This window comes from Trachemys scripta, chromosome 5, assembly GCF_013100865.1.
Source record: "Trachemys scripta elegans isolate TJP31775 chromosome 5, CAS_Tse_1.0, whole genome shotgun sequence".
Lineage (NCBI taxonomy): Eukaryota > Metazoa > Chordata > Testudines > Emydidae > Trachemys > Trachemys scripta.
Genome location: NC_048302.1, coordinates 95,071,439 through 95,095,207, shown reverse-complemented (window position 1 = coordinate 95,095,207; position 23,769 = coordinate 95,071,439). Strand labels below are relative to the sequence as shown.

Sequence of the window (23,769 nt, the reverse complement as noted above, 5' to 3'; positions counted from 1 at the left end):
ACTGGGCATACAGTGATTATAATTTGGTTATACATTTGCGCAAAGCATTTCAAGAAGATGATAATACAATCCAAACTGCATTCACATTATGTGGATCTAAACTGTTGAATTGTAATTTCCCATTTGACTTGCTAGCTTTCTCTTTGAGTTTCCAAGTAGTTTTGTGTATGTTTTCCAAGTAGGATACGTTGTCAAAAGCACAGTAGGCTTAATTCTATTAAGTTTAGCGTTTTGTTGATTTCAACCAGTGGCAGTAGTAATGATTTTGTAATGGTCAAGTGGAAAAAAAGAAAAGAAAAAGAAAATGTCTGAATTTGGCTAATCCCAGAGTTAGTTACACTATTAAAGGCCAGGCAAATCTGGCTTTACTGTCAGCTGTAAACTACTGTAAATTCAATTTGTATTTGGCTGACATCCCCCTACAGTGTAAAGGAATGCCAAGACCTTTCCCTTATAATTTTTCAAGCCAGCAATCAAGATTACAGGTAAAAAGGACAGAATTATTTCATCCTGCCTTTCTTGTCATCAGCAGAGTAATATCTTTGTTTTCCAGCACACAAAGATACATGGGAATGTTTTCATTCAGTGGCATTTGGGGTGTCTGTCTTTCTTGAAATTGGCTAAAAGGTTTCATGTGGATGTAGTGTTCTTAAAATTAACATTAAGAAGGATTCATAAAAGTGTCTTTCTATGTAATGTAGACATTTCAGATGCATTATTCTGTACTCCAGACTGGCAGCCAGTCAGAATTGCTTGCAAAGGTGACATTTGTCTGGAAATGTTTTCAACCCTGCATAAGGAGGGGAGGAGGAGATCAAATGATTGAGTGCTTGCAAAAATAATTGAACCTAGCATAATCCTCATCTCATCACATAATTGGGTAGGAAAATGAATTAGACAGCTTATTTCTGAATAGTACTTGTCTGCAAGTATTTTTACTTTACTTGAGAGCATGTGCTGTGAACTGTTTTCACATGAATTTGTTATTCTGTGTTTAGTTAAATTTCAATTGCCATCAAATCTGGGGTTATAATAAAACTGAAACACTTTCTTTAAAAGGTTTAAATTATAAGACACAAAGGGGCCAGAAAATGACTTTTTGTCTTTCTAAAAATTTAAGAGAATTTTAGCATTCATGAAAGGTATTGGATTTTGATAGCCTTAGGCAACTGAAATTCTCTATCCCCAGAACAGATACAGTCCTGCCAGTGCCAGAATCAGTTTCTCTTCTTGGTTCCATCACTGTATTTATTCTTAACCTGGAGCAACTTCCTCAAGGGATGAGTGTGTATATAAAGGTCTATAAGCTTAGGCCTTGGCCTTCGTTCTGATGGTGGTGTTTTCATTGGGGTAGATGTCAGGTTGAAAGTTAGGTGAAACCATCAACTCATTCCGCCTAAACTGCCGAAAAACTGCCAGATGGTCCAGGCTTTTATTTTTAGTATTGGTCTGGATATATTTTGAGCCATTAAACTATAGGTGAAATGCATTGAATCTTATCAGTAATATTGGGGTGGGTAGAACTAGCCTTTTCTCTTCTTCAAATAGTCCCTGACATATTTGTTACAAACATTTTGTTGTTTATTTCCTTATGTATTTTAATTAAGGAACACCATTATTAGTAAGTAATATTTTCCTGCCACCCTTAACTTTATTTTACCATGAGATTTGGAAGCCTTCATTATTGGAAGGTAGTTCTTTTGAGCTCTCTTCACTTTGGGAATACTTTCGAATATTGTACCTAGTTTTTAATATTGAGGTTTATTTTTGCTGCTTACTTTTCAGCCAGACGTGACACAGCAGTATGTTTTTTTAATAAGCTGCAAATTCTATAAGATTATTTTACCTTTAATAGATGCTTCATGTATTTGTTATTAACCATTTAACCACCCTCCCTTCCCACTCCCCAGGGGGGAATACAGATTTAGAACAAATTCTCAAATCCATCAGTGATTCAGAGTTCAAAATAAATGAAGAGGTCCTTAGGAAAAGTAAATTTAGCAAAGTAATTGTGTAGATTTTCAATTAATGTTTACTGATTTCTGCAGGTACTAGTTACCATTTATTGGCTGGGGAAAGCAGCAAACAGATGCACTTCATACAGTGGAGCAACACTGAACCTGAAGGAGTTTGAAGGATTGCTGGCACAGATGAGAAAGGTATCTTTTTTGTTAGCGTTTTTGGGGCTTTTAATTATTGAAGTTGGAAGTCCCACAAAAATTCTTTCTGATGTCTGTTGTAATGAAAGCTACAGGTGGATGGTGGGCTGGGGAGTGAGCTACTTAACTTTTTTGTAAAAGCTCCTGCTGATACTAAACAACTGTAAATACAGGCTTGGCTTTTTTTGGTAGCCAGTTTTGCAGGTGGTACTAGTGATGCAGAAATTACCAGGAGTAGGACTTTAAAATGGTCATATAGCATTACACTTAGAGCTGAGTGAATAAGTGATGATTTGGTTCAGGAGCCAAACTGAAAAATCTGGGGGGTAAAAATTAGGTTCAGTTTAACCTGAAACAAACTTTTTTTGGTTTGTTTTGGGTTGAATGAAACATATTGTAAACATATTGAATTGTTTTCAGGTTTTTCACCCTTTTATTTGTATGGCGTTTTTAATTGGCTACATTTTGAAATTAAATGCTGTGCCAAAACAAAAAGTCTAAACGTTTTGTTGCTAAATGGTTAAAATGAACCATTTTGACTTTTTTTTTTAATTACCTTTTTTTTTGTTCTCTTTTTTTTTTTTTTGGCCAGAACTAATCACTGAATTTGACCCAAATTTACGAATACTTTTGGTAGCCTAAAAATGCATATTTTGGGGAATTTACTATTAGCTGAAAATATGTTGCCCAGCTCTTCTTAAAATGGTAGAGTAACGTTCATAATTTGGTTTTTCTGTTCTTTGCTTATGGTATACTGATCGACTGTTCTCAATAGAGAGACTTGCAGAGTGAGTCAGTGGACCTAGGGAGCATCAGATTAAAGAACATATTTGAACACACAGACTGTCATGAACAATATTTCCCTCAGCTAGTTTTCAGTTGCACCACAAGTTTCATATCAAGATATATCATTTCAACAGGTGAAGAAAGGCAAAGTGGGTGGGGGAAGGGATTGTGTATGCACTTCACATGTAGCATAACCTTGATAATCTGTATTTTGTCAAACTCTAAATCTTGGATGAAAATGGATGTTAGGGTTTACAGGCCACTGTAGAGCAGACCAGCCAGGTTCTGCTGCTGGGAAGAGGCCAGTGCAGAGGGTAGCACCATTCCCATGGCCCAGTCAGGGCACTCACAGTAGGCTGCAGCGGATGTTGATAATCAATTTGATGCTCCTGTGGTTCTGCTGGGGTCACCGGGATAGTGTATTCTGTATATGCCACATACCTGATTGTGTCTGGAGGTATAAAAGTTAATTGGCATTCATTTGGAATGACCTGAATGAATCATGGCTTTGCAGTCCCAACCCCAAAGAATTTGCAGTCTGAAAGACAGATGAAGGGTGGGGAGATGGGCTCGGGCAAAAAAGCAGAGTAGTAACGGTGCCATTTGGTACATGGGGGTGGGCGTTTGCTCCACGTGATGCATTTTTCATATATTTTTGAGGCCCTACTTGAATTGCAGGATGATTGTCAAAAAATTGCGGCTGAGTTGCAGACAAGCCATGGAAAATTGCAGAAAAGTAATAATGGACCTTATTATTTTGCTAACTACTTATGCCAAACCATCTGTTCCACCTGCATTTAGCTGTGACTCTGGGAGTACCTTTCCCAGACCTGAATAAGAGTTCTGCATAAGCTTGAAAGCTGTCTCTCTTACAGGGCTGGCTCCAGGCACCAGTGCAGCAAGTAGGTGCTTGGGGCGGCCAACGGAAAGGGGCGGCACGTCTGGCTCTTTGGCGGCAATTCGGCAGCGAGTCCATCAGTCCCTCTTAGAGGGAAGGACCTGCCGCCAAAGAATGAAGTGGCGGCGGTAGAGCTGCTGCTGAAATGGTGCCAATCGCGGCTTTGCCCCGCCGCTTGGGGCGGCAAAAACGCTGGAGCCAGCCTGCTCTCTTACCAACAGAAGTTGGTCCAATGAAAGATATTACTTCATGCACCTTGTCCTTTTATGAAGGGGACAGATTGGAAGAAAGTCTAGATATACTGTTGTGGGATAAGGGGATAAATGGTGTTTAAAAGCTGGCATCGTTAGGAGGGTGGAGATGATAAGGAGGGAGGGGGCAGAATTCAGCAGGTCAAAGACAAGAACAAGAAACTTGAATTTGCTGCAGTGGAGGAGGGGAACCAATGAAGGGAATCTCCTAATGTTTGTATCGCCATAAACTTTTCAGTGCAGTAAACAAAGATATTAGTTGGATGGTATTATTATGACTGTTGCTAGACCTGTATTTCTTACCTTGCCTTCCCACTCCTCCTTTGTGCCACACATCAATTCTCCTGGAGTTATTTTGTGGTTGAATTTTAAGAGGTTTGTTGTTGTAATTTAGAACATTTGAACTATGTTGTGCAGCACTCCATTACTTTAGCTTAGGCTGGATGGCGAGAGCACTTCTTTATAAATGAAGGGTTACACTGGCACAGTTCCATTGAATTTAACAATGGCATTGACAGCAAGTGACATTTCAGTATGTGCTAGTAGTACCTCCATTGAAATCCTTTTTTAACTTTATTCAGTGAGTTTTTAATTTTATTTCTTTTAACCTACTTTACTGCATACTCATCCAGTTTTCAATCTGAAAAATGTAAACAGTTAATCCATAGTGCACTTTGAATATATTCAATAGTTTGAAAAGGAATATATAAAAGTGGCTGGCAAATAGGTTTTAAATTTGGCAGTTGTATCTACTTTTACTACCGCAAGGTTATGCATTGATTTTTACCAGATGGGCATGATAGACCAGTGCATTATGGTATGCTATGGGATTATCTTTTCAAAAAGTGTCACAGTACAGATGTAAATGATACTTAGAGTGGTTACTATCCAGTAGATAACACACACTTGCTCTAATTTTGAGTATCTGTCATAGCCAGTAACAGTAATCTTTTGGGAGAATGAGGTGCCAACGGGAAGGCTAAATAGTACATGTTTACAAGAGAATTACTACAGTCTATTGTGCCATCTCTTGTACACTTCCCTACTTTTACCTGTAGCTGCCAGTAATTAAAAAGTAAACTAAATTAAAGTTAACGGGTTAATAAAATAGGGAATTTTGGAATCTGTTCATTCACACTTCATTCAGGGTTTTAAAGCATGAAACAGCTGAAGAATGTTTTTTTCAGCCTGTACTTTCGAATAGTTCATCTGATTTCTATCCCTCTTGCTATTGAGCGTTTCCATGACTTTCAAACATATTATTTTAAGAAAATGGAAGTCTGCCAGAGGATTGAATATAGCTGATTGGTATGTAGAGATGGGGAGCTTTTTCTGAATCTGGATTTGGAAAAGATTTCAGATAGTTTTGAAGAAAAGGGTAAAGAGGATTTTGAGAGGATGTAATCTTTTTTCTTGGAGCTGTATACTTAATATAGATTTTAGAAAGACAGAGGTGGTATATGTTGAACAGTGTTTATGTGTGTATATATACCATTCCTAAACAAGCGATAAGGGAGGAAAACGCCATTGAATTAAATCACTACTTGTTAACATATTTTAAATTAAAAAATAAAACAAAACTTGAGTATAATCCCAGTTCGTGTACTCTGTGACTATTGGCATTACTGTGATTTTGCTTGGCCTTAAGGAACCTTTGGTGCTGGACATACTGTGGTATTTTGGCAGCAAGTTATTTAGTGGCTCTAATTAAGTCTTCTTCCTGGAAAGTCTACAAGACACGAGTTTCTAATCTTTCCTTTTCCCTCTGAGCCTCTCCCTTTGAATATTGAACTTTTGATTGATATTATGATGCTCCCCTTCTCAGATGCTCTTTCTGCCGTAATTCTCCTTTGGTAAGGAGGTTGTTGACTTTATTGTACCATAATGTTGATTGATATGATCACTGGCAATACTAATAATGACAACAGTAGCTGTAGAGGGCAGTGGGAGCTACTCTCCACTCAGTTATTGAGCTCCAATTATCTGTAGCCCATAGGTGTTTTTTTAATTGGAAAGTTTAAAATTAATATTTAAGTGTGTCAAGAAAAAGTTTCACATTCCAATCTTTTCAGATTGAAAAATGTCAGTCTGATGATGTCACCCGCATCTCTTGAGTTTTTTCAGTGACAGTCTGGCGGAGAAAAAAAACATAGAGGTTTATCTTTTGAGTAAGAGAGTAGTTATTTTTGCTTTTCTCGGCCTGTGCTATTGTAATTAACGTTAAGAAACTGGCTGAAACAAGGGATTTATTATAATGCAAGGGTGAGGATGGCTTCCATTGACCTTTCCCTCTGCTGGAGTTTTAGAGTTTTAGTATGTGCTGCTTGCGCTGGAAAGAATTTATAATCACAGGGCTGTCAAAGACAACCATTGTTCTCACTGCTCTGAACATGTGGGTCAGCTACAAGTGCTTTCATATCCCCCAGAGCCAGGAGCTGGCAAAGAGTAAAGAGCACGACTGAATTCTTCTGAGGCATCAGGAAAAGCATTTTGCATATTTTTCATTGCTGATTGCTTTAGAAAGACATCCCTCTTTCATAACAGGAATTTCTCTTCAAGGTGCAGGGAGACTGGGACAAACTGCTTCATTATTTTGCTGAGCTCAGGCGACAACAACAAATGCTGCTTGCTGGTGTCCCAGTCAGATACAATAGATAGATTGGGGGAATTAATCTGGAAAATAGTGAGCTTATCCCCAACTCAGCCATGAGGTCAAATTTATAATGCCTTTGCCAGTGTGCTATGGACTATGGAAGACAAGTCAAGTTTCAGGTTTATTTCAATTTTGATAGTTTTATTAATCTGCCTATTGCAACAGTATTTCAAATAACTATATTAATCCAAAGCATGTGTGTTCCTCTTAATTGGTATGAAATGAGGTTTTATTGCAATCTCATGCTTTTGATTTGAAAGCAAAAAAAAAAAATGCTATGATTGAGGGAAGAGATTTTAGTACATTAGAAAGATACTTTGTACTCAGCTGCATAGTGGATCTCATTTTTGTGTCACTGACTTTTTTGAAGAGGTACGTCTGTATTTCCATGTAGGAAACGGAAGATATTGAGAGCCCCAAACGCAACATTCGTGACAGTGGTTATATTGATTGCTGGGACTCTGAACGCAGTGATTCCCTTTCCCCCCCTCGCCACGGCAGAGATGATTCCTTTGACAGTCTGGATTCATTTGGTTCCCGCTCACAGCAGACACCGTCTCCAGATGTAGTGCTCAGAGGAAGCAGCGATGGTAAGTTTCGGTCACAACAAGACACATGCAAAACATTGAATGTGTCACCCAGTGCTTTCAGTGCATAGGCAGCCATTCAAGAGCTGGATGCAATTTCTGAATCATGATGTCTCCTGTGAATTGGTAAAAGAAACTTTCTTTGAATGCAGATTTTTGTTTCTCGGGTCTTTAGATAATTTTGCCAGCAATTTATTTAAAATCTACCTCGGTTCTATAACGTAGTATAGTAAAATGAGTTATACCCTACAAGTGTAATTTATGACATAGTGTTTCTCTGGGTTATGGGGTAGCAGACACAGTGTGCAGACGCACATCAGCTCATAAGCTAGGCTGAAGCAAGAACTAAGAATGCAAAAGGGTGGAAAATGTTGAAAAAAATCAAATGCCATATAAATAAACTGGTCGTCTAAGAGGAAAAGGAAACCTCTTGGAAATTGTTGATACCTGGGAGAGTTTTGAAGTGCAGTCTTATGAAAATACAGTTTTGGCAATTCTTGGCAAGATATTCAGCATTTAAGAAACTGAGTGACTTGATAGTTGTCCTTGCACCCCCCCCCCCCCCCTTCAGCCAGGACATGCAGCTCCTGACCTTCAGCATGGCGGCTGCTTCAGTCTTTGCGCTCTGTATGTGTCCAGTTGTGTCAGTATGGGGTACTGTGAATGTGAGCAAGTGTCCTCTAGGAAGTAGACTTCAAGCTTGTCTTAAGCCTGATTCTAGCTCAAAGCTTCTAGGACAGAAATGCATTCTCTTCAGCCTGCCGCACAGAATGCTCTAGGCTAGCTGCTCAGTTACTTCCGTGATAAGCATGATGTAATTGCCTGGATAGTATGTTCTCCAAATCCATTGTTTCTATTCAATCATTCTCACTATTAAAAATAATAATTTTAGTTTTCAGACAAGGTGGGCGGGGGCAGATTCTGAGGTAAGATCCAGCCCCTTCACTCCTCTTGGGCAGCACAAAAGAAACTGGTTCTGATCCTAACTGGCCAACTGAGATTCCCTGTGATGTTGGGAACTCTGTGCTGGTTAAAGCTAGAAGTCAGTTCTTACACCATTAAAACACGTTAACTAGAACCAGTAAGCAGTTGCACTAACGGGGCCTATGGTTAGCATCTCCATTTGGGAGTTGGCTTGATGTCCTCACCCAGGCACTGGACTCTGCAAGAAGAAACAGAGAAGAATATTTAGCAGTCTCTTAAATTTTATAGTAGAACTATAGACAGACTGACAGACATAAGAGTACAGCTACCCCTTGTGCACAAATAAATAAAATCCCTTACTTGGCCATTTGTGGCACTAGACATGCTGATGTTCCCCTCAGTTCCCTTCATGCATGCAGAGAGGCCCCTTGAACCACTGCTTGAAATGTCAGGAGCAGGGAATACTGGTCAGGCTCATCCCCACCCCAGAGCCTGCATCCCCCTGGAGCCTGCAACCCTTCCCACACTCCAACCCTCTGCCCCAGCCCTGACCCCCCCCCCTGCCCTCCAAACTCCTCGGTCCCAGCCCAGAGCACCCTCCTACACCCCAAACTCCTCATCCCCAACCCCACCCCAGAGCTCACACCCCCAACCAGAGCTCTCACCCTCTCCCGCACCCCAACCCCAATTTAGTGACCATTCATGGCCTGCCATACAATTTCTATTCCCAGATGTGGCCCTCAGGCCAAAAAGTTTGCCCACCCCTGCAATACAGCCTTGTCCTGCCGACGTAAATGCCTTACTACACTGACATAATAACTCCACCTCCATGAAAGGTGTAGGGCTTATGTTGGTGCAGTTAGGACAAATCAGTGTCCGTGTAGTCACTGCATTATTTACATTGGCTGTTGGCTGTCTTGTCAAGAAAGCTGAGCTTCTAGAGCCAGGCTGCCCCCTGCTCCCAGCTGGGCTGCTACCTGGAAGCTCCCCACTCCCTGATCAGGGAGGCAAGAAGCCCGGGCAGCTGCCCCGTCCACTCCTGGCCAGGAGCAGTGAGGCGAGAAACCTGCAGGGGGGGACTACGCAGAGGGCTCTCAGCCCCCCACACTGCCCCTCTTCAGTTGCTGGAAACACTCCTTGTGAGGACGCACACCACTGACAGAAGGAGGGAAGTGTGGACATCAGCCACCACAATAATTACTGTGGTGGCTGTAAGTTGACCTAACATAGGTTGGCTTAGGGCTGTAGTGTAGACATGCCTTGAGTCTCTTGGTTTACAATTGTCCAAAGTCATGCCTAGCCTGTGGGTATCTAAATTGGCCTAGCATAATTCTGAAAAGAGATGGCATCTGCCTATTCCTGTAGACAGTAGAGCTTGCTGGGAATTTTTTGGCATAACATTTATTTGTTGAAAAATTCAGATTTGTCAAAACTGAAAATTACTGTTGGAACATGCCAGTTTCATTGAAATGTTCACCAGGAAAGGTGTCTCAGGTCCAGGATGGATTAGAGCGAGCGAGAGAGAGACCTCCCACTGCATCTGGCCCCATAACAACCAGTAGCTTTGTGGTTAGGGTTGGGATGTGGCAGACCCAGGATCAACCTTGAGGTCAAGTAAACTTGAGTTTGGGTTTATACAGCTGGTTTATATTTGGATCCTGGTGTAAATCTGACCCATCACGTTGGACAACTGATCAAGCCTTTGAAAAAGAAACTTGCTGAGACCTTTTTCTTGAATTAGATTAGTTTTGTTTTTTTGGCTGCAGAAGGTAGGCCACTGGAATAGACTTCCATTTGTTACCACTATAGGGAGTGTGGCCAGTATTTCACTGACTGATTTAAAATAGGAATATAAATCCATTATAACTAGCTGTGTGTGTTTGAAGTTTCTATGCAAATGTTATTTCAACAGGGATTTTCTTCCTTATTAAAAAAAAATAATAATTTTTAGAGAAATGTCTGAAGATGCTGTAGTAAACTGTAGTATTTTGGCCCATTATTATAAAATACTGTTGTACTTTTAAGTAAGGATTTTGTTTTCATTTTGGCAAGTTAGGGTAAAATTACCCTTTTTTCATATCCCTTAATAGGGAGAGGGAGTGACTCTGAGTCTGATTTGCCACACCGAAAGATGCCAGATGTGAAAAAAGATGATATGTCTGCAAGGCGGGCGTCGTATGGTGAACCTAAATCAGTTGTGCCTTTTAACCAGTATCTCCCGAATAAGAGTAACCAGACTGCCTATATACCAGCTCCTCTTCGGAAAAAGAAAGCTGAACGAGAAGAGTACCGGAAGAGCTGGAGTACTGCTACTTCACCACTCGGAGGAGAGAAGCCTTTCAGGTAAGGCTTTGCTCAAGACCATTTGTCCCTCCAATTATGTTATTTTTTAACCTTTAACAAATCATGACCTTTAAAAGTACACAGTGCTTTGTAAAATGGGCAAAATAGATCTTACTTAGAGCTAACTGACAGATTTTTACCCTATTGTTTCAAACAACAGAAGAGCAATAATCCCATGAGTGGAAAGTCAGGTAATACAAGACTTAGGTAATTATCCTGATGTCAATGTTGTTCACTGTGCAGTGCAATGTTGGCTGTGAATTATTCAGTGTTGCAGTACACATTAACTGTTTAAAACTCAAGTGTTTGACAAAATATTGGTTTATTTAAATGCCACATTTAAATATTAAAATAATTGTCAAAAGTACAATTTGTTGCTCTAATGTGGTCCTTGATGACGAGAGTCAGTTTTCAAGAGATTCTTAATTTTCAGTGAATAAAAGTCTTTATGTGATATATATTAGTCAAAATAGTTACCATCTTTCTGTTCTTGAATTTTGAAAATAAATCTATTGTGCATCAGTTACATAAATTTAGTGTAGTATATGAATGTGCTCAAAGATTTCCCATATTTTACATCAGGTGTTTTGTTTTAATTTGACTTCAGAATAGCCTGCACTACGTAGTACGATTAGTCTTCTGTGTCATTCATCAAAATATTGTTTGAAATGTTAGTATCAAGCAAAATGTATAAAGAAAGCAGTGTACTGTATAGTAAACTACCTTGTATAACTCAATAGCAAAAACCACCCTGAAACCATAGAAGAAGAACAAAATGAGGCACCAAGACAACATGAAGAGGAGCAGGTGGGATGCATGGCTTCCAGGACAAACCCCAGTAAAAGTCAAGTAGATTTGAATCAAAACAAAGGAAAGACAATAGGTCAGTTTCCTTCAGGTAGTGCCAAAGAAACTGCAGTGCACAAGTGCAAAGAGAAAGATGCAGAGGAAATCAGAAAGTTACGAAGGCTTGAACAAGCTGGTATTAAGGTCATGCCAGCAGCACAACGCTATGGCAGGTTAGCTCAAAAGTGTGTGATATTGTGCACGCTTTACATTAAAAATTTTGCGAGTGTGTGCGTTTTTCTCATTCTGCCATTACTTCACTTTTTATAACCAAAAAAAAAAAAAAAATCTACTAAGCACTTGCATTTTCTGCTGTTTCACTTGCAACTAATTAGATTTTAGAAAAGGTTTAGGTATGAAAAAGCTTGTGACATGGTAATCATGCATTGCAAAGCTATATGGTGTTAAATGTGTTTGCTGCAACTAGTAATAGTGCTACACCCTAACTTGGATGGAAACGAAGTTCAAGAAACAAACTACCAAGAACATTTTCAAGCTTGTTAATCTTCCATTTTATACCATCTTAGGTTCACACAAAAAAATGGTTTTACTACATGATGCCTTGTTCGGGCAAGGGTTTTAGAAATTCTTTAATACTCTTCTTAGTGATGGAGCATTTCAGTAACAAGTGGCTGAATCACATCTATATTTGTAAGTGTTTAATATTTTTAACAATTATACTAAAGGACGTATTTTATTTTAAAGACAGGAACTATAAAAATTCATTGCTCACTCATTCATTTCACCTGCACCAAGTAAAGCATGTCAATATAGTTCAACAGTCATTCCTTGACTATAGCTATGCAGAGAATGACCATATTTATTCATCGTTTCACCGGCATTGTTTGTTTTTTGGTTTTACTTAAGTTGGTTATTTCCCTTTCTTTATTTCAAAAGTCTGATAATGGATGGATTTAATTTCGTCAGACTTTCAGTCACAATGGTATGGTGGTCCCATGAAAACTAGCTGTTTCTCATGAGGTTATGTCACTAAGCAAAACTTTTAACTGGTATGACCAGGGTAGTCCTTTCAAAGATTGTGAAATGGTTTGGTTAAATGGTAAGTGTTCAACCTTCTGCCTGCCCAACCTCTTAATTTCTGGAACATCAAGGAAAGCTATTCAGAATTGTATTTTCAAACAAAAACTTCACTAAACTTGAATTCAAGTTGTAAATTATAAGTTGGGATGCTGGCAATATATGGACAGCACCTAGCTCAATGGGGCCATGACTTCAGATGGGACTTCTAAATGTTGTTGTAATACAAATAATAGCTAATATGAAACCGTCTATAGGCTTAATGAGGCTTGCAGGCTGGGGAGAGCTGTCAAATGCAGTTAAATAGTCAAATCAAAGTAAGTATGTGTGTGTATTTTCTGTTTCAGACTGGTTTTATTGTTCTAAAGGTATGCTGTCTTATTACAAGCAATAACATACGTTTTGTATATTTGTATATCAGTAATACAAATCATAACCAATGCATGTATTAGCCAAGGCACTGAAGAGCTATACAAGGTAACAGACAAACTAAGTGCTACCCTAGGACATGAGCCAAAATACTAATAAAAAGAATTTGCAATCAGTCATAAATCACAGCCTCATCCTGCCTCAGTTAATTGCAGGCCGCCGGTCAGTAGTTCATAAACCAGAAGGATAATAGTGCAAGCATAGTTTGAGTCCAAGACAATAGTATTGTGTTTGGCAATCCAAGGTGTAACAAACAATATTTATAGCCCATGTATTATTTTTGGAGGATACTTACAACCTTTGGCTGTCAGCCCCCTGCTCCAATCTTGCTTTGATTTACTGATTTTAATCTCTAAGACAGATGCACATGTAGACAAGCATATGGTTCAGCAGGGATTCTGATCTCCTCCTTTTACAAAGTGCCTTTGTGCAGGAGGAAAGAGGAACACTAATAATTTAGTGATTCTTGTTCCCTGCTCCCATCAGAAGAAGCTCTCTAATTTGTCAACCAGGTGCAATTTGTACAGATGGCAGCAGGGGTGTTGTGAGGAACTAATGACTCTCTAAACAGCTGAGGTGCAAAGAACCAAGCTTGCAGGAGAAGCTCAGTCTTGCAGCAGTTTCCCTCCTAATACTGGGAGAAGATCTCTGAGGCAGGAGAAAGGGGAATGAAGGTGCAGAGCTGTAGGGAGAAATTTGTTACAGCATGTGTGAGTGGGAAAGGGAGAATGGGGAAGGAGGAGAGATGGGGCAGACTTCAGGAGAGGGAGAGGGGTCGACTTTGTCATCTTTCTTGCCCGTTGACTGTTGCCCCATCTTTGAATCACTCAGTTGACTCCCCTTTCTCCATTGGCTCTCATTCCTCCTCTACATCAAGTTCAAGTTTCCAGTCCTATCATTCAAGGACCTACATATCTCTGCTCCTCTGTACTTTCCTATTTTGGTTTCTCTTTGCTTTCCCCTCCATCCCTTCTGCTCTGCCCATGATGCCAGCCTAGATGTTTCTCCCACGACTCTGTTTTCTTCCACACTATTTCTTATCCATGAAAATTCTTCCTGAGCTAGTATGCAAGGCATCAGCCTTTCCATATTCCAGTCCTCTGATGACCCAAATCTACTGTGATGCCTACAAGATATTAGCTCATTAATAATGGCAAACCTGAAGGGCACTGGGGATACACTCTGGCCCCATTCTAGCTAGCACTTAAGTGTTTAAATGTGTTGCTCATTCACAGCCTATTAGTATTTATTTGTATTACCACAGCACCTAGGAGCCCTAATCATGGACCAGGACCCCATCGTGCTTGACAGTCCCTGCACCAAGGAGCTTATGATCTTGTATATAATAATAAATTGCATTATCAAAAGGTGACCAAACATCTTGACCATTTCACTTACACCTTGTACCCTTTTGCGTATTGGTCAGTCTGTCTGTCTTTTTATATTGTAAACTCTTTAGGGCAGTTTACAATATAAAGTCTTTCTAAAGTCAGTCTGGATTGAGGGGGAGATCTGGAGGTGAGCTTGCATTCCAGTAGCAATTGGGTGGTAGGTTTTCTTTGCCTCAGCCTCCCTTCTGGGGTGCAATCAAACTTTTTGTCTGGGAATCCCCAGTTTTTACTAAATGGTATGTACATTAAAAATCATTTTCTGAAGATACTGCTTCTGGATCCCCCAACAAGGGCTTGCTTACTTTATCTGAAAATAATTCAGGGAGACTGATGGAGGGAAAAAAATGAGGTGGGGTAAGTTGGAGGGACCCTCAGCGAGACCCCCTCAACTGGAATGTGTCCAAAGATTTAGAATACCAGTGCTGGAGGTGGTGGTAACAAATGTTACAGGGACTCCTGCATTTCACAAGGCACGGTATACGTTTATTTTATCATGCACTTGTGAGTATAACTCCACTTCACCCATTGCTGCTTCTGTAGTATCTTCAGGAAGATAACAGCATTTAAATACAAAGAACTTTCCCCTACTCATGCATCCCAAAAATAATTTGTGATATTGTAATGTGGTATAAATTATATTGTTGCTTCTTTGGGAAAACCTATATAACTCACATGGCTCTGTCACCCATGAGTAATGTAATCATGCCCAGCTTGTGGCAGTGAAACCGTGTTTATATTACTTTCACATCCTCTCATACTGTGCATTCATTAAATACTTGGATTGCTAAATGCTCAAATTTGACTAAGAACATCTCCCTCCCATGAGTTATAAAGTATGCTGTTGGCTAGGTGGTGGTATTTTTTTCATTCCCTTCACTGGTCTGAAATTGGTGGAAACAATCTGACACTTGAGTAGCTTTCAGAATGTTACCAATCAAAATTTACTCTCCTGAAGAATTTCTGTTTTTCCTTAGAATGGAAGGTCCAGTGATTAGGGTGCTAACAAGTAAGCTAGGATTTTAGGAGACCTCTGTGTTCAGTCCCTGCTCCACCAGACTTTGTGTGACCTTGGGCAAGACATTCAGTATTTTTGTCCCTCAGTTCCCTATCTGCAAAATACTTTACCTCACACTGGTACTGAGGATAAATGCATTAGAGATCGTGAGGTGCTCAGATACCACAGCAATGAAGCTATATAAGTGCCATGGATCTCTAGATAGATTCCACCACCTTTGTGTTTGCTCATTGTTAATCCATAAAACACAAAATAAAAAGAGCTAAATGTGGCATTTCCTGTTGCATGTCCATGCAGGAAATGCCTGATGGTGCACAAAATGCTCTTTGAATGAACTTGAACTCTGTTACTTCACAAAGGCAAGAACTGCTCTCACCCCAATGGTGCATAAACCATTGCATGACTTTTAGTTGATGCTACATTCCTTGCATAACTATATTAGCTTCCTTAAATAAACATACTAAACAGTCCTGATCTACTGACCTATTAAACTACATAATCACAGGAAGGTGTAGAGCATCTACTTTTTAAACAAGTATGTGAATCATCTATGATGCATAAAACTATAATTGATTCCTCCAAACTTTTCTTGGAATTATAAAACTGGATTTGGACGATCACTGCCCACTGAGTGGCCTTGGATTTGAAGGACTGGAATACTGGATAATATTACCAATATAACAAGAAGCACAGTAACTCTGTGCCAACAAATAGACGCAAAACTGAAAGTGACTTGGACACCTACTAGCATCTCAGGGAAAAGAAAGGCAGTTTTAAACTGCTTCCCTTCATTCATGGACCTATGCCTGGCTGACTTTTCAGCACCATTCTGTGGCCTGATGGAAGCCTTCTATTTCATCTTTGTTTTAAAAGCTAAATTGGGACTGTTAAAGTTTTGCTGAAAGGGCAGCTGGGACTATAGATAGTCGGAGATAAAGATTGGTTTGCAATGCTTAGAAAACTTGCATTTAAAAAAATTACAGTAAACAATTTTAACTGTTGATTGTAAAATGGAGGGGAAACGTGGACTCTTGAGCTGTTGCCATTATTTTAAGTGTCTTCACTTTACCATATTTTCTGACTTAGAAGGTGTGCAATATGAAAAATAAGAGGCATGATGTCTGAACCTAGTAATATTACTATATTGACCTATCTTGTAACACTCAAGTCTTCATGTCTAGTTTTCTAGTGATTTCTAGAAAACTAGAAAAATAAGCTTTTCATTTTTTTTCCCAGTGGGGATAGAAGTATGTAAATTATTCTTCATTATCTTCTCTTGTAAAAAGTAACTCAAATTGGATGGGCATATTGCATGATTTAAAAATAATCTTTTTCTGGTGTCCAGAAATCAAGAGCCATATTGCCATATTATTAGTACATCAGTATCGGTCTTAGGTGACTGAAGGCACTGTCTCCAGAATGCAGGTATTAATGGACCACTAAAACACAGCATTATGTCTCAATGCTGTAACAGACCTGTTTAGAAGGGTTAGATATTTATTGGTAAGTATCTGTTTCACTGTACCACACAAAAACTGATGAAAATATTTCCATAGATGATGATCGAAATTTACAGAGAGGCAAAGTAAGAAAATTGCTTGAGAACTTGTTAGAGTTTGATTTAAGGACTGATTTAAGGATTTTGTATATTTTGACATGTGAGGTTAGCAGTTCATGTTTTAATGGTTATAAAATGTTAACTTTTTGAATCTGTGCCTACTGTAATTAAGAAGTTATTAATATATGGAGATATACCTAGCTCATAGAACTGGAAGAGACCCTGAAGGGTCATCGAGTCCAGCCCCATACCTTTACTAGCAGGACCAAGTACTGATTTTGCCCCAGATCCTTAAGTGGCTCCTTCAAGGATTGAACTCACAACGCTGGGTTTAGCAGGCCAGTGCTCAAACCACTGAGCTATTGTCTGACACCCTCCATTATCTGACACCCCCATAATTTCCCACAACTGTGAAGATTTAAATTGAAAAAATGCTTAAAAATAAACATTGATATTATCCATCAAAATTCTAAAAATCTAAGTCTGCCAAGTCTAGAGAGAGAGGGGCTCATTTCTGCTTACTTTTCAAAAGAAATTACCTGCTTCTTGCTTTACAAAGGGGGAAATCAAAGTGTGGGGGAAAGGACCAGTCTTAAGGACTGCCCAGGATACAGAAAAATTGGCAGTCCCATTTAGGAGCCAGGGTGGTGAATTCTAGGTATCTCAGGATTCCACAGTAATGATCAGAAATGAGCTTGGTAGTTTTGTACTAAAGCTATTTTCATTTACCTAAAGTGTGTAAGAATAATGTCACCACTTAATGGCTGAATGTATAATTTGGAGCCTGTGTTCTCTACTTTTCCATCTGTGGCTAAAATAATAGCGAAAAGGCCTGATCCTTCTAACTGTTCATGTTTGGAACTGCAGTTGACTTCCTCGGGCTTTCCTCATGGAGGGTTGCAGGATTGTGCCCTAAACAAATAAATGAAGGCCTCATCTAAACTAACAGCAGCTTTGAGCACATTTGACTAACAGCACTTATTTTATGACCTGGAAATGAATGTTGACATTTTTCCCCTTTTCACATCTGGAACTCCATTTAATTTTGCTCTGTGTCAGTCAAAAGCAAATATATGAAGATAGTGAACCTACCCCAGACATCATCCTTCACAAGGAGAAACCCTCTATGATGCATTGTCAAGGGAAGGATTCTGGATCAGAAGATGAAGCAGTGTGCAGAGTTCCTGATCTAGAAAAGGATGACTTTGCAGCCCGGAGAGCAAGACTTAATCAGCCCAAATTTACAGTGTCATTTAACCAGTTTTTAGTTGGGCCCTGTACAAATAAAGATAAAGGTAAACTGGAAGGTGCTAAAAAGCCAATACAGAAGGAAAAACAGGAATATGCCAGGTGTGCAAACTACCTTTCTCCGTCTATTGTAATATTTAATTCTATGTGAAATACTGTTGTTTGGTAGCTAAAACAAATCTGGCCCAAAATTTCAATAATGGATAAATAAACATCCATAAAAATCAATACAAATTCTCCATTATCCTAGTGTTTGCAGTTGAGACATTGTAGAATTGCTCTAGAACCTGAGAACTGGAAAGTGAAACTGATTAGAAACTTACAATTTAAAAAAAGAAAAGCACACTGCATATTTTCAGTGTTCAAAGTGAGAGAAATCCGGCAATGAAAATAAATTGTGAAAAGTAAATTTTAGAATGTGAACTCTAAAGAGAGTAAATTCAATCAGCTAATGAACATTTGTGATATAAATAAGGAAATGCTTGTTTTAATATATATGGTTTTTAATTTAACACTGTTCTTTGAATTTGTGTAAAGAAAGGGCCAAATCCTCTGCTAGGTTATACATGTACAGCACTCTGTGAACTAAATGGGATATGGGACCATGTAATTAGTGGCAGAATTTGTTTAACGTTATTTTGGAAATAGACGGATTGGTTCCAATTTAACACTCCATGTATTCCACTCCAGTGCTATACTGGGATTAGGAAAAGTTAACTATGCTATAGACACTTCTGTTAGGCAACCATCTTCTGTGGAACATAAGCACATCTGCTTGTGTTTGTTGCTATTACATGCGGCATTTTTAGATAGTATGTGGGGTGTGTGTATATAAAATACATGGCGGTCTAGTGTAAAAACCCACTAACGAAAAAATGGAACGAAATACAAATATTTATTTTATATTACTCTATTTTATCATTTGTGGGTTTTCACACTAGATCTCCAGATCTATATTTATCCTAAATTTGAACTAATACAGGTAACATTAAGCAAGCCTATCGTTAGAATCGGTCTACCTACAGCTGAGATGTTCCGAACTTTTTTTTAATTAGTTCATGTTGTTTTCAGTTTTATAAAATGTTCCTTCCAGTCAGTAACAATCTGGCACATCGACATTTATAGTAAGCATTCTGACATGTGAGTAATATCTTGGAAGGGCATCTGGAGAATATACCACATTAGAATTCTCCAGCTCTGATACATTCAGGAATGAAACTTGCAATCATTACAGTAACTTTAATAGTATGAGAGTTGGACATCATAACCTATCAGAATGAACCTCATTACTGAATTAAACACTATTGCAGTGATTCCAGATTTACTTGTCTGGGTTAAACTCAAAACTATAATCATCCAATGAATCTGTCTCATTAGAATTCACAGGGTAGTCTACATGAAACAGTCCCAGTTTCAACTGATTGCATGCTTGCTCAAAGAAACCCCAACCTTTCTACTTTATTCATCATTTCAATTTGTTCTTATACTCTGAACCGCCATTATTGACATTCCACTTATCATTGTCTAACTCCTCAAAATGGCTTTTTCTTGCTGATTTGGAATGTGCATTAAATTAGAGCAAGCCAGGTACATACGGCATCAGCGAGGCAAATTGTGACACGTAAAGAAAACCCATTCCTGCAGTCTCAGGATAATGAGTCGGAGGAGGAAGAGCAGGTGAAAGTACCTGATATTCAAAGAGATGACCTGGCTAAACGAAAGACTCAAAGTAACCTTACCCAGCAACAAGAGTCTCCAGTATTTGTGAAAGCTTCTATAACACAAGCAGATTTGGAGACGTGGGACAGACTGAAAGTGTCCGAGGAGCTCAGGTATGTTGTTTTCCAGGGTCATGGGTGAATCTGGAATGGCAGTGTGGGAAATATGAGTTAATATTGTTTGAATGTCTTGAGTGGATTTTTTTTTTTTTTACTTGAATAGTGCTGTGTTGAAAATGGTTCTTTAAATTCAAAACCAGAGCTTAACAAATATGCAAAATAAGTCCAAGCACCTTACTAATGCATGCAAGTGATTTGGAACTCCTCCAGCAAAAGATAGCAACCCCTCACCTGCCTAGTGGTAGGCATTCCACTTTCTAGCCAAATGTAGTCATCTATACAGACATTCTTTTCATTGACTTGGTTATTGGGTGATTTCAGTCCTAATATAAATGACCACACTAACTGTCCTTTCTTCTGATAGAAGCAATAGTGGTATATAGTACTACTTATGAGCTGAAAGTTGCAAATTGATTTGTGATAGGGTTAAAGTTTGAGTGTGATGATGCCAACATCCTGCAAACTCTGTTCACATTTTGGCCACATCCAAAATATCCCCCTTCTGCAATTTAGACTCAACTTAGACCCTGAACAGTTAAGGTTAGGCAAGGATTCTGGGTTTCATCTCAAACCACCACTTAAATTTGAAGGAGTTTATATTCCAATTTTATCCTTGGCTTCACTGTTCACACCACAATATTTCAGGACCAAATTATGGTTATTTTCATGGCGTTGTATTAAGGAGAAGGCGTAGGGAGCACCTAATGCTTCACTGCAGGAAGCAGCTATTACATGGTCATCTGCATTCCCTGAGGATAACAGGGGTCTGCTAGCACTCCCCAACAGCACATGGGGACATGTCCGATTAGATTTGGGCATGGCTATGGATCCACATCTTGTGCTGAGGGTGTGTTTGTATCATATACTACACTCCTAAAAAGTAGGAGGGGCCACTAGAGAGCAAGCTTCCCACAGTTTGTCTGGAGGAATTATGCTATCTCTTGGCTTCCAGCCCATATGGACAGTTCACCACCTCCTATATGCTCTGGCTTTGGATCTAAGAGCCCTCAGTATACACTAAGCTGTTTGCTAGGCTATTTGTTATTTTTGTTCTTGGTTTTTCTTTTGTCTTGTAACTTCCTTTGATTCCTTTGTTTCTGGTTCTGACTAGCGAAGAAGACCTCAAATGTTCCAAGGATCCTGAACCATCCGCTGAAATTGCAGTGGAAGCAGCCATTCATGATGATTTTGCTAGCTGTAAAGCAAGAGTGTACAAAAAGGCTTCTAGCCCCAAGCAGAGGTTTGTGCACTTTGGGCCAGTGACTGAGATTGATCAACAGAAATGGGAGAAGCTTAGTATTGCCAGGGCCACATCCAATAGTGAAACCACAGAGGAGACTGGGAGGGAAAGTGCTGAGAGACAGATTTGCCATGAAACCTTTGCATCTGCCACTGCCTGCAGCCTCACTACCATTGGACATAATAACGAAGTCTCCAGGCCACAAAATGATTCCAGGTATTTACTGTTGTTGTCTAGGAAACAGATTGCTGAATCCAAAATGAAGCTGCTTCTTGCAGGATGCTGACTTGCATGGGGAAGGATGGCAGGATGTAGTTAGGAGCTCCTTATGCACATAGGCTCATTCAGCATTTTGGAGCTGTAATAAATTATCTGCTGCCTTCACAGAATCTGAGAGAGAGAGAGAGAGAGAGAGATCTAGGGTCATGCAGAGCAACATTGTGCAAACTTATTCTGAGAGTCACACTTGAATTTTTGATCGGTATCAAATCACTAGTTCCACTAGGAATCTTATTAGCTATGCCTGCTTCTTTTTTGCATTCCAAGGCTTTTGCTTCATATGCTACTTACGTATTTGAAGTTGTAGTGCAGCTTTCACTCCAGGTTCTGGCAATACTGATTTTTTTCCCCTTGAAGATTATTTGTATTTTTCCCTTGAAGACCTCTGTAATCTTCTGAAGTATGCTTATTAAAACTGAGCTGTACTGGTTATGTGACTCTGTTTCTGGCATTTAACTAGGAAAGACAGTGCTAAGAAGTTACACACTTTGACCAGAATTTACATTTAATTGGCTTCAGTTTCTCTAATCATTCAGCCTGTCATCATAGCAAGAAACTGCTAGTTGACACCACTAGCAAATTACTCAGTCAACTAAATTAATTTATTCTGAAATGTTAGTAAAATTAGATATAAAAATGAAATGGATCTCTCTTCTTACCACTTTCATATGTTTCACTTCACCATGGACTAATTTTTCATTATTCATCTCCTCTTTTTCCCCCTGCTCTCAATAATCTTGTATTACTAGTGAGGTAGCACGGTCAGATACAGATGAATATTGCCAAGGAATCCAGTTGGCTGCCTGTGTTGTCTCTCAGAACCAAACTCCATGCAGATTGAGTGAATGGCATGAAAGCAGGGAGGAAGAGCTTGATGGGAGTTCACCAAACAGTGAGAGAGATGATATGATGGCTAGAAGGATGGGAACCTTTCAGAGGCAGACTAGCCCGGTTTGTATGCCATATTCTCCCATGTCAGTTGCCCATCATCCTCTGCAGCAACAGAAAGGAGTAATTCATAAGAGAGACTTGAAGACTCCACAGAAAGCAGAAAGGTCAGAGAATGGAAGCCAAAAAACCAGAGCTTTCTGCTTGCTTTGCGTGTAACGCTAACTGGGTCAGTCTGTAATGTTGTCCCACTCCTTTAAAAAAAAAAAAAAAAAAAAAAAAAAAAAAAAGAGAGAGAGAGAAGCTAGGATGCATTTTACTCATTTCATATCCAATTGTGGCATGTATTCAGCTCATGAAATTACTTACAAGAATGCACCCTGTGAACATGAAACAGCTTGTTTTCTTCATTACACGTAATGACTTGGATTGCTAATTGCAGTTTAGCATGCACGTGGTTATTCATCTTTTTGGAGGGTTTTTTTGGGCAATCCATAGTTCTTCGTCCAGATTTTATTAAGGCTTCTAAATGAGTAATTGCTTACCTGTAAATATGGGCTGCATAAAAAAAAATCTAATTCCTCATTTGCTTAAAAGAGTAGCATATATCATGCTGTTCTCCATAATTGCTTCTTGTTCACAGTTCCTGTGCTGCTGCTGCTAAAAATGTTAGTTTTCCATCTTTTTCAATGGTCTTCTGAGTAATGGTACCCAAAATTGCCTCAGCAGCAGTTTGCCCTTGAATTGCACAATGGAACAACATCATGGAACAGTTTCATCTGTCTCCATGGGCTGTAATGTGACAAGGGACGAGAGCCATGAGAAACTGAAAGATCATGACCAGCCTAAGGGTGGGGCAAAACACCAAGTGAGAATTCCAGATCCAAGAGATGACATGATGGCAAGAAGAACTGGAGCTTTTCTAAAGCAGCCTGGACCAAGTGTTAAACAGTTCCTTCCAGTTCCTTTTTCAAAGCAGCAGAGTAGCCAGGAGAGAACTAAGAAACTTGTAAAGCCTGAAAAGAAAGTGAAGAGGTAAAGTTATTTTGTTCCAATAGTTTCTTTCCTCACTATAATTGCATCTTAGAGGCGAGTCTCGTGTTTCACTGAAACATCTTAGTTATGTTATAACCTTCTGTTTCCAAAATATATCCACAGTTACACTAGATAGGGTTATTTATAGAAACCTTCATGTTTCAGGGCATAAACAACCCCTAACTGAGGAGGTTAAGCAGAAACTGCCCCCCATGGGTAGATTGTTCTTCCATATTTATCCACTTCAGGATTCTTACATCTTCCTATAAAACACTTGGAACTGACTACTGTTGGAGACAGGATACTGGACTAGATGGATCACTGGTCTGATCCAGTCTGGTAATTACTATATCCTGGGAATAC

General features: G+C 39.3%; 1 protein-coding gene across 15 annotated transcripts in view; it reads left to right on the top strand.

Moving 5' to 3' along the window:
- LIMCH1 (LIM and calponin homology domains 1) overlaps window positions 1–23,769 on the top strand; it is a 311,947-nt gene that overhangs the window by 207,209 nt on the left and 80,969 nt on the right. For 8 of the 15 annotated variants that reach the window (XM_034771939.1, XM_034771942.1, XM_034771938.1 and 5 more), the window contains 9 exons: window positions 2,049–2,159; window positions 7,142–7,337; window positions 10,349–10,601; window positions 11,342–11,620; window positions 17,938–18,228; window positions 19,704–19,958; window positions 21,076–21,420; window positions 22,233–22,538; window positions 23,101–23,406. In XM_034771939.1, coding sequence (XP_034627830.1) covers window positions 2,049–2,159; window positions 7,142–7,337; window positions 10,349–10,601; window positions 11,342–11,620; window positions 17,938–18,228; window positions 19,704–19,958; window positions 21,076–21,420; window positions 22,233–22,538; window positions 23,101–23,406 — 2,342 coding nt within the window. The remainder of the gene's footprint in view (window positions 1–2,048; window positions 2,160–7,141; window positions 7,338–10,348; window positions 10,602–11,341; window positions 11,621–17,937; window positions 18,229–19,703; window positions 19,959–21,075; window positions 21,421–22,232; window positions 22,539–23,100; window positions 23,407–23,769) is intronic. The other 7 variants (XM_034771952.1, XM_034771954.1, XM_034771943.1 and 4 more) reach the window with 6 other exon arrangements.